This window comes from Lampetra fluviatilis, chromosome 35 (assembly GCF_964198595.1).
Source record: "Lampetra fluviatilis chromosome 35, kcLamFluv1.1, whole genome shotgun sequence".
In the NCBI taxonomy this organism is placed as follows: domain Eukaryota; kingdom Metazoa; phylum Chordata; class Hyperoartia; order Petromyzontiformes; family Petromyzontidae; genus Lampetra; species Lampetra fluviatilis.
The window spans coordinates 3,821,825-3,836,428 of record NC_136309.1 but is presented as its reverse complement, the minus strand read 5'-3'; the positions used below and the strand labels follow the sequence as shown (position 1 = coordinate 3,836,428).

Genomic DNA, 14,604 nt, shown 5'->3' with positions numbered 1-14,604 from the left:
TGACGTCATTACGCCGCCAAGACCTCGCGCAACCGAGTTTGCCGGGTCTACGTGATGACGTCATTACGCCGCGGCGCGGTGACGTCCTCCGTCTCCAGGGGTAACGAGGCGAGTAACAACGATGGCGTCCAACCCGTCTGTGTTTCTCGTGATGGCGAGCGGGCAGATAGAAGGCGGCGAGGTGAGGCGATGTCTATTCTTGCAATGCAGACACGCGAGCACGCATACACACCCCCCATTGATGTGTTCAACCACAGCTCAAAACAAAGCCCACCCGCTCACCCACTCACCCACATCACAGAGTCACCCACCCAGTCACTCACCCACCCACTCATTCACTCAAAGACAAAGATCCCCCGTATAGCCTCAGCAAACTGTTGGGGCAAGTGCCGTTAGCGAGCACCTATGAAGGCCGGCACGGCACACGAGGGGGTGGGTGGCCAACACCACGCCCGGTCGCCTTTGTCTCCCCTGTGGCGATGTTTACTACACATCGGACCAGGTACTCATTTGAGGCTGAGTCGACCTAGCGGAGGCCTAGGACCGGTTTAGATAATCGTCACTGGTGGTGGCCGTGAGCGGGAATCGAAACCGAGTCGCCAGGTTCGAAACGAAGCGCGCTAACCGCTACACCACCACTCCCCTCAGTCACCCACACACAGTCACTCACCCACAGTCACTCACCCACACACTCAGTCACTCACCCACACACTCAGTCACTCACCCACACACTCACCACCCACCCACTCACCGGCTCACCCACCCAGGTACTCACCCACACAGTCACTCATCCACACACTGTCACTCATCCACACACTCAGTCACTTATCCACACACTCACAGTCACTCACCCACACACTCACAGTCACTCACCCACACACTCACTCACCCACACACTCAGTCACTCATCCACACACCTACCCACTCACCACCCACCCACTCACCGGCTCGCCCACCCAGTCACTCACCCACACACAGTCACTCACCCACACACAGTCACTCACCCACACAAAGTCATTCATCCACACACACACCCACCCACTCACCACCCACCCACTCAATGAAACGTCGGTGAGGTTTATTGATAAATAACATTGGCACGGTATAAATCATATCTTTGTAAACGTGACGATCTTGTCGGGTTGTTGAGGGTTAACGACAATAACTTTGCCATAAAACTACCACGTGGCGATCTAACCCAAAATTAATACCGAATGGAGTATTTGTTTTGCTGTAATTGTATTCTCGTTTGTTGGTTAAGTTCCCAGAGTTCGACGACCTCTACTGCAAGTACTGCTTTGTGTACGGCCACGACTGGGCACCGACCGCTGTGAGTACTTTCACATTCTAGATTTGAAGCTTTCGTGACTGCAAGGATTCAAACCCTTTGGTTTTTTCGGTAAAGTCACGTAGGTAAAAAAATCTAATAAAATAAATGAAAACAACTAAATTAAATCACGACGTTTCGGGCGCAGCACATGCGTCCTTCTTCAGGTGGGGATAACGTAGCGAAATCACAACAGCTTAAGTGTGTCTAAGAGAAGGCTGTGACGAGGAATTATATATATGTGTCTAAGAGATGGCTGTGACGAGGATATTATATATATTAAGCGTTGTCCTCACCTGAAGAAGGACGCTTGTGTTGCGCCCGAAACGTCGTGATTTAATTTAGTTTTCATTTATTTTATTAGATTTTTTTACCTATGTAATTTTACCGAAAAAACCAGAGTACTTTCACATTCACAGCAGAATTCTCCATGCAACACTCCGTGAGCTAAACATTTTTTAAAATCCAGTGATGCAATAAGTTTAAAATTGAATTTGTGTATTCCTATGCGTGTGCTGATTTTGTTTACATGTTTTGCATTGGATGGTTTGGTGTGCTCGTTTATACTGTACCTAGATTTCCCGAGGCAAACGACACACGAGGTCAAAAGTCGTCATCTATCTACTATGCCCAATGTACAAATATTCCACCAGAGGCTCAGTCTGTCGGATATTACTGTCTTGAAACCCCCCATCATAGACCTGTCTCAGGCCTATTTTGTTTAGACACATTTACAGACCAGTCTCTCGGTCCATTGTCTGGAGACCCCCATCAGACTGGTCTGTCATGCAGTTGTCAAGATAGCCCATCGGAGACCAGTGCGTTAGTCTATTACGTGTCGAGATCTCATCAGACTGGTCTGTCGCCCTTTCATCTTGAGACACCATCATAGATCGGTTTGTCGCTTTTGTTACCTATGTATGTTGAACTTCTTTTGCACCATACGTAGCCAACCGTGCTAATCGGAGCTCTGGGAAGGGAGGGGTGAAGGATAACACACTAATAACCTTGAAGATCCCCATGTCCGGTCTCACTGGGGTTGTCATCGCTCTTGTTAACCGACGACGTGTACGTAACCACGTGCGTTACCGCTCCATAGGGCCTTGAGGAAGGCATCTCACAGATCACGTCCAAGAGCATGGACAGACGCCAAACCTTCGTGTGGAACTTCCCCCTGGACATCACCTTCAAGAGCACCAACCCCTTCGGCTGTAAGCAAACCCCAAGTGCCTAACACATCCCCGAGCGGTGCAGATTTGACCCATTGGGTGTACCGTATGTACGTTGAACTTTTTTCGCACCGTACGTAGCCAACTGTTGCTAATCGGAGGTGCGCGGGGGGGAGGGGGGAGACAACGAACCACAAAAAGCAGTTTTAAAGAAATTAGTTTTCAGTCTAGATTTAAAAGTACACAGCTCCATTGGCTCCCTAATATCGGAAGAGCATACCAGACGGCCGCAGAAGTGCATCCGAAAGCGTGCAATGCGGTGACCGTCTTTGTTCTATGGCTAGCCAAAAGCCACTGCGAGGATGACCGTAGTACGCGTGATGGTTTATGTTCCCTGACGAGATCAGCAGCAAGGTATTGCGGTGGTCATCTCAATTGGCAATCTGAACTGTGGAAAACACGTTCCTTCGGAGTGGGCAGGTAGGAACTTGGTTGGACAGCGCATTCGTGCACGACAGAAAGCTCGCGGTCATGTGACGCACTTCAACCAATCCGGGAGCATACATGTTTGGGAGGGGCTATGCACGACAGACAAATAATCCCTGGTGGGCAGTGTGGAACTGTTATTCCTACCTGTATTACGTTTTATATACCTACAAAATGCTACTCATTTTACTGATTCAGAAGACATGATGATGGTAATAATAATAATGGTGGGTTAAATCGACCCCCATACAGCTTCTTATCTGGGAAACCACTCGTGCATAAACCAGGTTCTCAACTGACTTCACGCAAAAAAATATACCATCATTGAAATTTTGGTTTGTGATTTAAGTCGGCCTATTACAGCTCTGAGGTTTTTTATTTTTTACTTTACATATGAGGAACACTTTGCAGGCCTTTAGTGGGGATAAAGATATAAAGAAACCGACTGAAGTGACTTCAAAAGTGGCTCTGTGACGTCAACTCCCAGGGTCATTCTCTAACAGTGTGGCACACTGCCGGCTGCAAGAGTTCCAAACATAATTTTCTTTCTTTCATGATATACGTATACATGTGTAGTGACTAACTCGGAGACGATAAGACTTGGAGGCACTTCTTTATTAACGAGCACCATCGGGATTAACACACTTTATATTTAGTCCGTCTATTATCGGCGACGCTACTCAGCCAGTACAGTTGGTAGGCTGCCTGACTAGCGGCACCCCGAGATGGTAGAGACGACGACGAGAAGAATGGCGACGATGGACTTCACCAGCCCCGAGGTCCCCCACAGGGGCCCCTCTTATACTGTCAGCGTGACCTCGCTCCGCCCCGGCCACGCCCCCTTTTTGGAACCTACTAGCTGGTTCCTGGTGGACCCCTTCCGTGACCTTTCCCCGAGATCCCCCTCTCGTGTATATCCTGGCCTGCTGACGTCAGAACTGCCACACGCCGCAGTTCCCATTTTCTGCCAGCAGCCAGCGCTATGCCACTACACGTTGAACTTCTTTCGCACCGTACGTAGCCAACTGTGCTAATCGGAGGTGCAGGATCATCATCAACCCTGATCAATATCGTGTCTTCACAAATCATCACCGTCTCTCACAGGACTGTGATGGAGCACTGCCATCCAGCGCCTGCACACAAGTTCGATTTCATTGCTCGCTCTTCGTGGTCGCGACGCAAGGTCCTCTCGGCCACGTTCAACTCGCGTTAGTGTTGACCTCAGATTGACGTGTCCTGCCCAACAATTTCAATATACTTGGGATTCTTCTTCTTTTTCGTATGGCTGATGTTGATGTAGAGCATCTAATTTTACATCGATACTCGGGATGGAACATTGTAACGTTGTGGCAAGGCCAGAGAGAACACGCGCATCTGTCAATGCAATGGAGCGGCGTCTGGGTCTGTCCCGTGACCTGCCAGCAGCGAGCTTTCGACACTTCACGTGGCCTTCGGGAGTGCACCTGGCCTGGCACGAACGCCGAGGTGACCTCACCGCCACTTAGTGGCGAATGGCGGCAGCTGTTGTTATTGTCGCTGCCACCATGGCGTCCCGCCCACCTCACGCCTCCTGTTCTCTACGCCGTTGCCGTGCTGTGCCGTGCCCCACCGCACCAGGGCCGCAGTTGGTGCTGAGCGTCTACGGGCCCGACGTGTTCGGCAACGATGTGGTGCGTGGGTACGGAGCCGTGCACCTGCCCATCGCGCCGGGACGGTGAGGGGGAAGCCGCCGCTACTCGCATCGCATGTCTGCTCGCCCCCACTCACCGCAACCTCCGCGGCTGCCCAGTTATTGAATCCACTAATGCTTTCGTACCACGTTATAAGTCTCTACATCCACATTTTGCTTACCCAATGACGTTGATGCCATTGGACCTCCATCACCGCACCATCGCTTCTGTTAAGATTTCGTAGCTTTTGCAAAGTCGACACCAGTCCTCCCATGATCTGCTCTTATATTATCATCATCACCATCCTCACCGCGTGGATTTTGGTCATCTCTTTAGTCACCAGTGGGTGTCACTCCATTGGCCATGTCGTAACCTGCCCCGCTCATCGCAACCTCCTCAGCTGCTCGATATCATGTGTGGTGAGGTTGCCTCTGAAAAACAGCTAACAGCTCAGTGGGCTTTACGTGGCAAATAAATAAATCATCACTTGGCAAAACTTGGATACATAAAATTATAGATATATAAATATTATCTATAACAATAAGCTTCCCACCCTGCAGTGTCCCGTAACTGCTGCTTGGCTCAACGGGGCCTCACCGTCTCGAAGTCCAGGTCCGAGATGACATGGATGTGCTCACAATTTGAAAAGTTATTGCACTTTGATTCACTCCTAACGACCGTGTTAAGAAATTGCTTCCACAAAAGCTTTGCCACCTGAGGTGGTAGCAATTCCTGCTCGTTTACTGCACGTTCGACTTCACCGACGGATGACCAAGTTGCTTTAAAAAAATCTCCTTTGTGTGTGTTTTTTTCAGGCACGAAATAACTATCCCAATGTTTGTTCCCGAGTCAAGCTCAAGACTCCAGCAGTTTATGAGGTACAATTTTGTAGAGCCAGTCTAAAAGTATTATCAATTATCTGGTGATGATGCTGCTGTTGGTGATGTTGGCAGCGGTGCACACAAGCACAATTAACAACAAAAACACTCAACACATTCGTCAATGTATGTATGTTGAACTTGTTTCATCCCGTACATAGCCGTACTAATCGGAGGTGCGGTGGAATGACAATCGGTGATGTCTCGAGCAATGCCCCTTCTTCAGAGCACGTAAATTATGTGTTAGGGTTTGGATTAGCGGGCCGTTAATGTGCGCGGGTGCTTGTGGTTTGTTGTACTCCAGCTGGCTGCGAGGCAGGCGACCAGAATACACGGACCCCAAGGTGGTGGCTCGAGGAGAGGGCAGGGAAGGTGAGCTACCAAGGACGTCTTTAAGTCATCTTCCCCTTGAATCTAAATACCGTGTACATCTGTCCTCGGAATAATGTTGAGCGAATTTACCGTGTTTTGCAAACAAAAACTCTAAACAGTTAAAACAATTTTTTATTTTACCAGGTAAGGCCCACCGAGCTATATCGCTCTTTTTTTCAGAAGCGATCTGCCCACAAATCGTAGCTGAACAAAGTGCCTTATCACATTGAAATGTATAAGCAGCCAAATACTCTAAACGCACGGTTCTAAATGTGGTGGGGGAAAAACGGAGGACCCGGAGAAAAATCCACGTGACCACGGGAAGAGAGACACTCAAACTCCAAATATACAGCAGCAGGCGTCAGGGTCGGGATCGAACCCACGACCTCCTGTAAACCAGGCGAGGGAGATAACATCTCGCCACCGCGGCGCCCCTGAATTGAAGCTTGAGATCTCAGACTGTGTGGGGGAACACATGTTCCTTGTGGCCCAGACAGCCATAATAGCTTTGTGCATCACGTGGGTCGTGTTTAACAATCATCAGGCGCATGCAGCGTGGAACGAGTTAATTAGAATGGGGAGCAACTTGGCAAATGCTTAAGGACAGAGCATGGTGGGGGTCGCAAGGACTGGAGTTTTTTGGAAACCCTTGGGTAGTGGAACAAAATCCATTGTTGCACTGTATTATGATCCAGCATCAATGCCCCCAGCCTGCACTGACGAGCGTGGTGATGTATGGTCAAGTATTCCCCACAACTCGCACGACACGAGGAGTCCGTCATCCAGCGGTGGATGGACAAAAGGGCCGTGCATAAAACGCTTTTTTGTACTTACCTTCGTAGTTAACATTTGCTTTATTTCGAATGAAAAATATTTGGGCGGATACTTAACCGCGGTCGTTTCACGCTCTCTCTCTCCTTCCCCGTCTGGTCCGTGCACATCACGCGGCAGTGACGCGCGTGCGATCGCAGGGATACATTCACGTCGTCTTCAACATCGTCACCAAGGACTTGCGGAAACTCGGCTACGAGACGGTGGCGGCATCGGCGTCGGACGTCCACCACGCCGCACGCTCGACGCCGTGACCACCGCCAAAGCTTAGGGGGCGCGATTGAAAGCGGAAACCGAGCTAACGGCAACCCCCACAGCAATCACCCCACTGGGCCTCCCCCAGATAAAGGGAACCCGCCCGTTTGCGACAGTGCGCACCACCCTCCTGCAGTTAAGTGCCAATCGGACGGATGTCAGGAGGTTCATAGTTCGCTCCGAAACGTACGGATGTTGTAGAGAGATGAGTTTCAAAAGCGACGTATTCTGATGCTGCGTAACCGCCACTTGCGGTGAGAAAAGAGCCGAAGTGATATCATACCGCTTCCTGCGACATGCGACAACATTTCCTGTGACGTCATGGGTATGTAGTCACTTCGTGTGGCGCGGTGTTTTTTTTCGTAATCCGTGATGATGTTTTATTTTTACAGATAGTCCAAAATTCCATATCTAGCCCCAATAATTGGAACTTTTGGGATTATTCCCAAAATCTTGAACACATTCCGACGATGCAGCCGTTCACCTTCTCGACCACGCGATGAAACGCGGAGAGATGCGGGCGTCATGATTAAAACGTATACTTTTTTACATCTATTTTTTTTTACATTCGTGGTGTGACAACATCTATAATCCTCAGTTCAATATCGACATATCAGTCGACGAGAACAGACTCTTTACACGCGTGGTTCGATCCACATATCGTGAACGTGATCATCGATTGTACATTCGGGGATCCTACGTTAATTTCTCTTCACACAATGTAAAAATGTGTATCGCTTGATTTTCACAACAGTGCTACGTTTCAAGCCAATGTCATTTTTGTTAAATAAAACATTTGTACATTTTCAACGCCGCCGGAAGACCTCTCTTGCTCCTCACAAGTACACTTCCCACCTTTATTAATAAAAATTATAAATGCACAAAAAACTCCAGCGGAAACACAATGTACACAACATGGCGACCACCTACCTTGTCCCCATCGCGACAATCAATCGCATTGCATTCTGAACACCAACTGCATTCAAGTGCCACAGTTAACAATGAAAACATTTCATGAAATACCGCCACACACAACAACATGTTGGTTGGTTCACAATGGGAGATGTAATTATTGTGATGGGAGGGGATGGTTGTTGGCCATTAGCCTAAAAAGACACTGGGTTTTGTCTCAAGCTGAGCAGTGCATCTTATCAAATATTACACTCTCAATAATTAAACAATACTTTACCGTGTCATATACCCATCGTACATTGTTAGAAGACTCGTGTGTTTTTCGCCATGACGCTCAATGATTGTGTAATGTACGATTATTATAGGAGTATGGTTCTGCGTCGGAACTCGGGACCCAATTCTACCTGAAAGGGCCCTTTCCTTTAAACATCGGGCAGTTCACCAGCATTGGATGAAGCAAGGGCTGACACTGCTGATGAGACACACAATGCCAAATGCCGGTTCACACTTTGCTTGCATTAAAATAATCCTGCTAGGAAGATGCACTCCCAGAATGCCGTGGGGCCGATGGCATGTGTAACAAAAAACACTTTGAATTTTAAACGACGAGAGAGACAAACATGGGAAGGAGGCGTTATGTCCAGCTTATTTATTAATTTTGTTGAAAGCAAAAGCGTGGCCAGAATCTCAATGGCCCACGATGGGGCGTTTTGAAGCTGGATCTGAACGGCGCCCCGAGAGTAAAATGTGAAATCGCGGCGGCTAAGGCTGACATCCTCCAAAGCTCCCGACGCGAACCACATTCACAACAAAGCAGCAGCAGCTCGGCGTTGCCACAAATTCACCGACGAGTGCCGTTTTAACGAACGCTGCCGATTTCCGTTCGCACAGACGGGCGTGCCGAAGAATAAAAAGAAAAAATTTCAGAGACAGAAAAACAATTACTTATAGGTACTGTACTAGCAAAAGTGCATCATTTCAAGTTGGATACAATTCACAACTTGACGACATTGTCAGCTAATCTGCAGTAAAAAAAAATCAACAATGATGCCCTCGTAAAGGTCTTCGTCGTCAGTTTGCCCACTATTCTCTCAGCCGTTGGCAAACGACCGCCCTGTACAGCTGTCGCTGCGATACCAACACGCAGTCCCACGCTACGCACAGCGATTATACACCAAACAACAAAACAAATTAACAGCCAACGCAAGCCACAACAGTGGATTAATGAAGATGATTGGGAAAAGCTTATCATCAACTTGTGCACGCGGTGCCCGGCAAACGTTAAGCCCAACAGCGGTTCCCAACCACTGTGTGTACAAGTGGCGAGGCAGGGTTTTTTTAAATCCTTTATATTAAGTTCGCTTGCTTGCTTGCGTGCTTGCTTGCTTACGACCGTGCAAATCTTTCGGTCGTTTTTTAACCCACTTCCCGTGATCCAATCGAGCTGACATTTTCCACACAGACTCGTTGTGCGTGACAATTTATTTTCGTGAAATTTTTTTTCCAAAATTTTACACTGTTTAGGGAAAAAAATGTAAATATTTAATTACCAATTGCTTAATGATGGCAGGCAATCATCTGACCCATAGGTGACAGCCATCTCAAGCCAGAGGACGAGAGGACTCTAGCCGCCACGCATATAAAGGATTTATAGTGAAAAACTTTGTTTTTACGGGTTAATTTTTTCTCCTTCGAAAAGTAGACGGCACCTCGTGTACAACACGCGCACGGATGAGGATTCCGAGTAGAAAGAGAACACTTGGGGTCGTGCCACGAGACATTTAGCGAACCGCCTCACTTTCGCCGACACGTGCCGAGGTCGAATTCGACGAGTATGACCAAAACTTTGAGATTTGGGGACGAGAAAGGCACGGGCACGCACGGTCAGAGGGTCCCGGAATGGATTCCAACGTGAAGCTCGCCTCCCCACCAGTGCCGGATGAAGCTAGTGCGGGGCCTGTAACATATGTTGTTATAAAGGGGCCCTAAATAAAAAAATTTAAAAACACACAATTTTTTTACTTGCATAGTAAAGTAATTGTAATTTTTACTCATTTGCTATACAGCCAGGTAATACGACACATCGCTAACCTTAAACACCCAAGTCGTTCATTAAAGTGTAAAATCACTGAACCGGAATTGATAGCTTGAAAGCATTTAGCGCGGGGCCCTTGAAAGTGTGGGGCCCTTGAAAGTGTGGGGCCCTTGAAAGTGTGGGGCCCTTGAAAGTGCGGGGCCCGTAGCTGCATATGCAGCTACTTGTGCTACTGGGATAATCCGGTACTGCTCCCCACCACCTCGTCACAAGGCCTCACAGCGAGATGACGTCACACGTGGGCGATGACGTCACAAATAACGACATCATCGCCTTGGCCTGGCAAGGGCAGAAACGTTAGTGGCGCGCTGGATGTTTTTGTTGTTCTTGTGCCGTCTAGTTTTAGGTAAACACAACCTTTGGGTATATTTTTTTTCATAAACTATATTTAGCGATTGCTGCACTGCTTCATTTGGCAGCAGTGCACAAAAGCAAAATACAACAACAAAAACTCAACACGGTCGTCAATAATTACAACACCGTGGGCTTAAAAATAAAACGATATACAATAGGCGACGTTTTGGGCACTGGCCCCTTCTTTGTAGCACGCGGAATAGAGAGAGGGCTTTTAAAAATGTTTTCCCAATGACCCAGTTTCATCAATTAGGCGCGTGCGCGTGAAGTTGGCTTTCGGTTGAAATTTGTCTCCGTTTTCTGAAGTGCAAGCCCCTAATAGCACTAAAATATGGCTTGCATCAGATCACCTTCACGAGAGAGCCGTCGCAGGCCTCCCCGTGACAGACAGATGTGCGGCAGATAGCCAGGAGACAGCTAATGCATTAACGTGCCAACCTCAGTCGGAAAGCCGTCACTCAAGGCAATCCAGACCACGGGACATCTTTTAGTGCATCGTACTGTTAACGCGTGACACTCGTTTGCATCATAAGGTTTACACTTATTTGCTCAAATTTTCACATTTTTCAGAAAATTACCATAGCGTCTCATTTCTAGAGCGTTGATGTCACATAACCACCCCTTTTACGCACGCGTACGCACACGCACGTCACAATATGGCTCGGAATACAAAATAAATTAGCGAGCCACTTCCCCCCATTACTTTGGGATCTCGATGACTTTACAGAAGCTCAATGCTGGCCCAATGTGCCCCCCAAAAGATATTAGACCCCCCCCCACCCACACCAACCAAAAGAAAAAATGTTAGACCACAGAATTCCTGATCTACACAACAACGAACCCCATTAATGAAATGATTTGCCGCTAGCAACCCACTTTCGCGGGCCAGTCCGCCCTTCCGTCCGTACGCGTGATGCGACGACAAGGACGACGACTTTCAGAGTGAGCGGGGTGAAATTGAAAAGGGGGTTGTGCCATCGTCAGAGAGTTTGAAAGGGAGGACCTGAACGAGTAAACGCGCGAATATAGCAATCTGCTGGCAGTCGCACCATTGCCGTTCTTGCCGCGAAGCAGCGGCGACTCACGGCTCTCGGTTGAGGCAGTCTTGAGTCCTGGTGTCCAGCCCCTAGGGCTTTCAGGCCAGCTGCACCTCACTCATCGCGAGTCAGTGAATCAGTCCCCACGAGACCAGTCCTGGGCCTCAAGGCCCAGCTCAAGGACACTGGACCGTGGCCTCAGGGTCGTGGCCTTGACACCGGTCTCAGCCTACAGGATCCAGCCCTGAGCAGGCCTTGCACTCGGCTTGGCCGTGATTGGCTCACAGCCTTGAATCCAAGACTATAACATCCACCTCAGGTTTTATTCCAGTCTTGGATGAGAACGCTTTAGCGTTACAACCATCAAATGTGAGCCGAAAATTGGAAAAGAACCCCAGGTTTGAGTTTGCAGCATCTCCCTCAACTGAGATATGGGAGCCGACACTGCCTGGCAAACAAATCTCATATCCCGTAGCATGTTTTGGTCTAAACCAAAGAGTTCACTGCATCAAACCGCAGTCCGATTCAGGAGGCTGGTGTGTGTGTGTTTGAAGCGACAATCCATTGCGCTTCACTCTGTCGCAGAGGTCGCAACCGGGTACCCGATACCCGTACCCTACCCAATACCCGGCTACCCGTACCCGGCCAGGTACGGGTAGCCGTTTGCGACCCTGGTGCGGCCGGGTACGGGTAAGGAATCAAAACCCATTTGCGACCTCTGCTCTGTCGAGCGCGCCAAGTGCACGAGCTGACGTTCGTAAAAGCACACCACGGGACGCGTCTCTCCTCGTCCGTTTTTCGTGCTCGCAATCGTAGCGAGTCGGATAGAATGGCACACTGACAATTGACGTCAAAAGTCAAGGCTACCAAATGTCTTGGGAGGTTTCCCAGCGGGGACACATGACGAGCTGGCAGCCCCTCCCTCCATCTATCAGTCCCCGCCCACCTCTAACATAGCCACGCCCACACATACAACGATCAATCTGATTGGCTCTTTTATTCCGTTGGACCCGCCCACCGCTCGGGTAGCCCCGCCCACTTCTCTGGTAGCTCCGCCCACTGCTCGGGTAGTACAAAATCCAAATTTCCACAAACCGTTTTTGGTAGCCTCGGTTTGCATACACACGAGAAAATATCTATTTTACTGTTTCGGTTACATATTTTGATGACTCTAAACAAGCGAGCGCTATAAATTCGTGTGTGCTTAAATAACTTGAAAACAAAAGTAAATCGATTAAGACAAATTGCCCACTTTCTATGATGAACACATGTTGTCGTCGCGTTTGTTTATCAGAGGAGGCAATCGGAGAATGATTTTGATGACACCGATGCTCATCAGCAGTGCGCCCCGCAGTGGCTACGAGATGCCATCTCCCTCGCCTGGTACGCAGGAGGTTTAGGGTTCAATCCCGGAACCCTGGCAATGCCTGTTGCGCGTTTTCTCTCTCCCCTAAGTGGTCGCGTGGATTGTTCTCTGGGTTCCTCCAGTTTTGCCCTCCCCATTTACAACCAACGCGCCTCTACATTATTCGGCCGCTGCGATAAATGCCCACGCGTGGCGATGATGATGATGACGATGATATCAGCCGCTTCGACGATGAGCTATCAAACGCGTGTGGCCTCTGAAATAGAGCCAACGGGTCAGAGGGCGTTACCTGGTAAATAAAAGAGTTTAGTTTTAATACAGCCGTAAAAAAGTGATGTAAAAACAAACACTCTTGTTGTAGAAATAATTTACGGTCTCAACTCAGGTCCCTTTGCAAGCTGTTCAACCAACATAATATTTCTTCCGTTCTCTAACGCTCATTTAGCCCGTTGTGATAAAAATAAATACTTTCTCTGCGTCCTGAAAGCACTTAGGGGGAATATTTAACACGAGTCTTGGCTTTATGCCCGATATAACCAAGCCGCATTATTCCGGCGGCGGCACGCGCGGGTACGCCGCGTTCAAGTCGAGCGGCGGGTCGCGTGCGTGCGGTGGTGGGGAAAAGCGTGGGTAAAATCCAACCCTCTTCCAATAAGGTTTGGCCACCGTGAAAGGATATGCCAAGCAACTAGGTGGTCTCTAGAGCTTCTCCCTGCAAGGGGCTCAATCTCTCTAGAGACTAATCGAGTGGAGACGCGACCAACAGCAGTGGCGTGAGCCAGTAAATTGCAGGGCTGCGCCTTTGCCTTTTTTTTTTACCATTGCAAGAGTGCCGCTTGGCGCCACACGGTTCTGTGGCGAAGTTAGGAGCGGGCGCTTCTATAGACAAAGACAAAGATCCCCCGTATAGCCTGAACAGATTGTTGGCGGCAAGTGCTGTTAAGCAAGGAGCACGTATACAAGGAGGATGGGTGGCCAGCACCACGCCCGGCCACCCTGGTCTCCCTAGTGGCGATGTTTACACATCGCACCGAGTATATGTATGTATGTTGAACTTCTTTCGCACCATACCGAGCCAACCGGAGGAGCGGGGGGAGGCGGCGTTCCGTGACGGAACGTCTGCACCTTGGTGCTCTCCCTCCGATCGCCGCGCTCGCTCGCTCGGCCTTCTCCGTTTTGCAACGGCAGGTGCGCTCATCGGAGCGTGAGACAATGCTCGCGCTTCCTGCCCATTGTTCGTTTGTTTCTTGAATGCCAGCTGTTTGTAAAAAAAATAATGTCATTCATGTAGCCGAACTGCTCACCCAATGTGCTTAATAGGCGCGCATTGAGAGGAAGGTTTCTGAGCTGAACGACGGTAGATTTTGGTCAAGTTTGTAAGGTTCACACCCGCGGGGCTGTGCGTCTCAGGTTGTCTGCCATGACACGAGAGAGCCTCGCTAACGAGACAACGAGAGCATTACATTCAGGGCGGTCGCGGAACCAGAAGGACAGGAGGGGTGGCAATGGTGAGATCCCAAAATAAATATCTTTTATACTCTGTGATTCTTTCGGTAAAGTCACGTAGGTAGAACATTTTTTTGAAAAATAATTGTGATATATTATTTTATATTTTATTTTTCTACCTACGTGACTTGCAGTCACGAAAGCTTCAAATCAAGAATAAGCATCTTTTATTGATATTTATTTTCACTATTTTGGCTCATCGATATTGTATTTATAGGAAGAACAAAAAAATCTCAGTTTGGGAATCTCTCACCCTCCTCCCCCCCCCCCCCCCCGACTGGGAAGTTTCTAAAGCCACCTCCAAGTCACTGCCCATGAGCCCAGGCCAGATATTAGAATTTGTCGG

General features: G+C 48.8%; 1 protein-coding gene across 1 annotated transcript; it reads left to right on the top strand.

Annotated features, from left to right (window-relative positions):
• Positions 1-91: 91 nt before the first annotated feature.
• On the top strand, positions 92-7,750 carry B9D1 (B9 domain containing 1). Its single transcript, XM_078872752.1, has 7 exons — positions 92-181; positions 1,262-1,330; positions 2,427-2,538; positions 4,600-4,696; positions 5,468-5,530; positions 5,835-5,902; positions 6,854-7,750. The coding sequence occupies exons 1-7, from the start codon at positions 122-124 to the stop codon at positions 6,985-6,987; spliced, it is 603 nt and encodes a 200-aa protein (XP_078728878.1). The 5' UTR covers positions 92-121; the 3' UTR covers positions 6,988-7,750.
• The last annotated feature ends 6,854 nt before the right edge of the window (positions 7,751-14,604 follow it).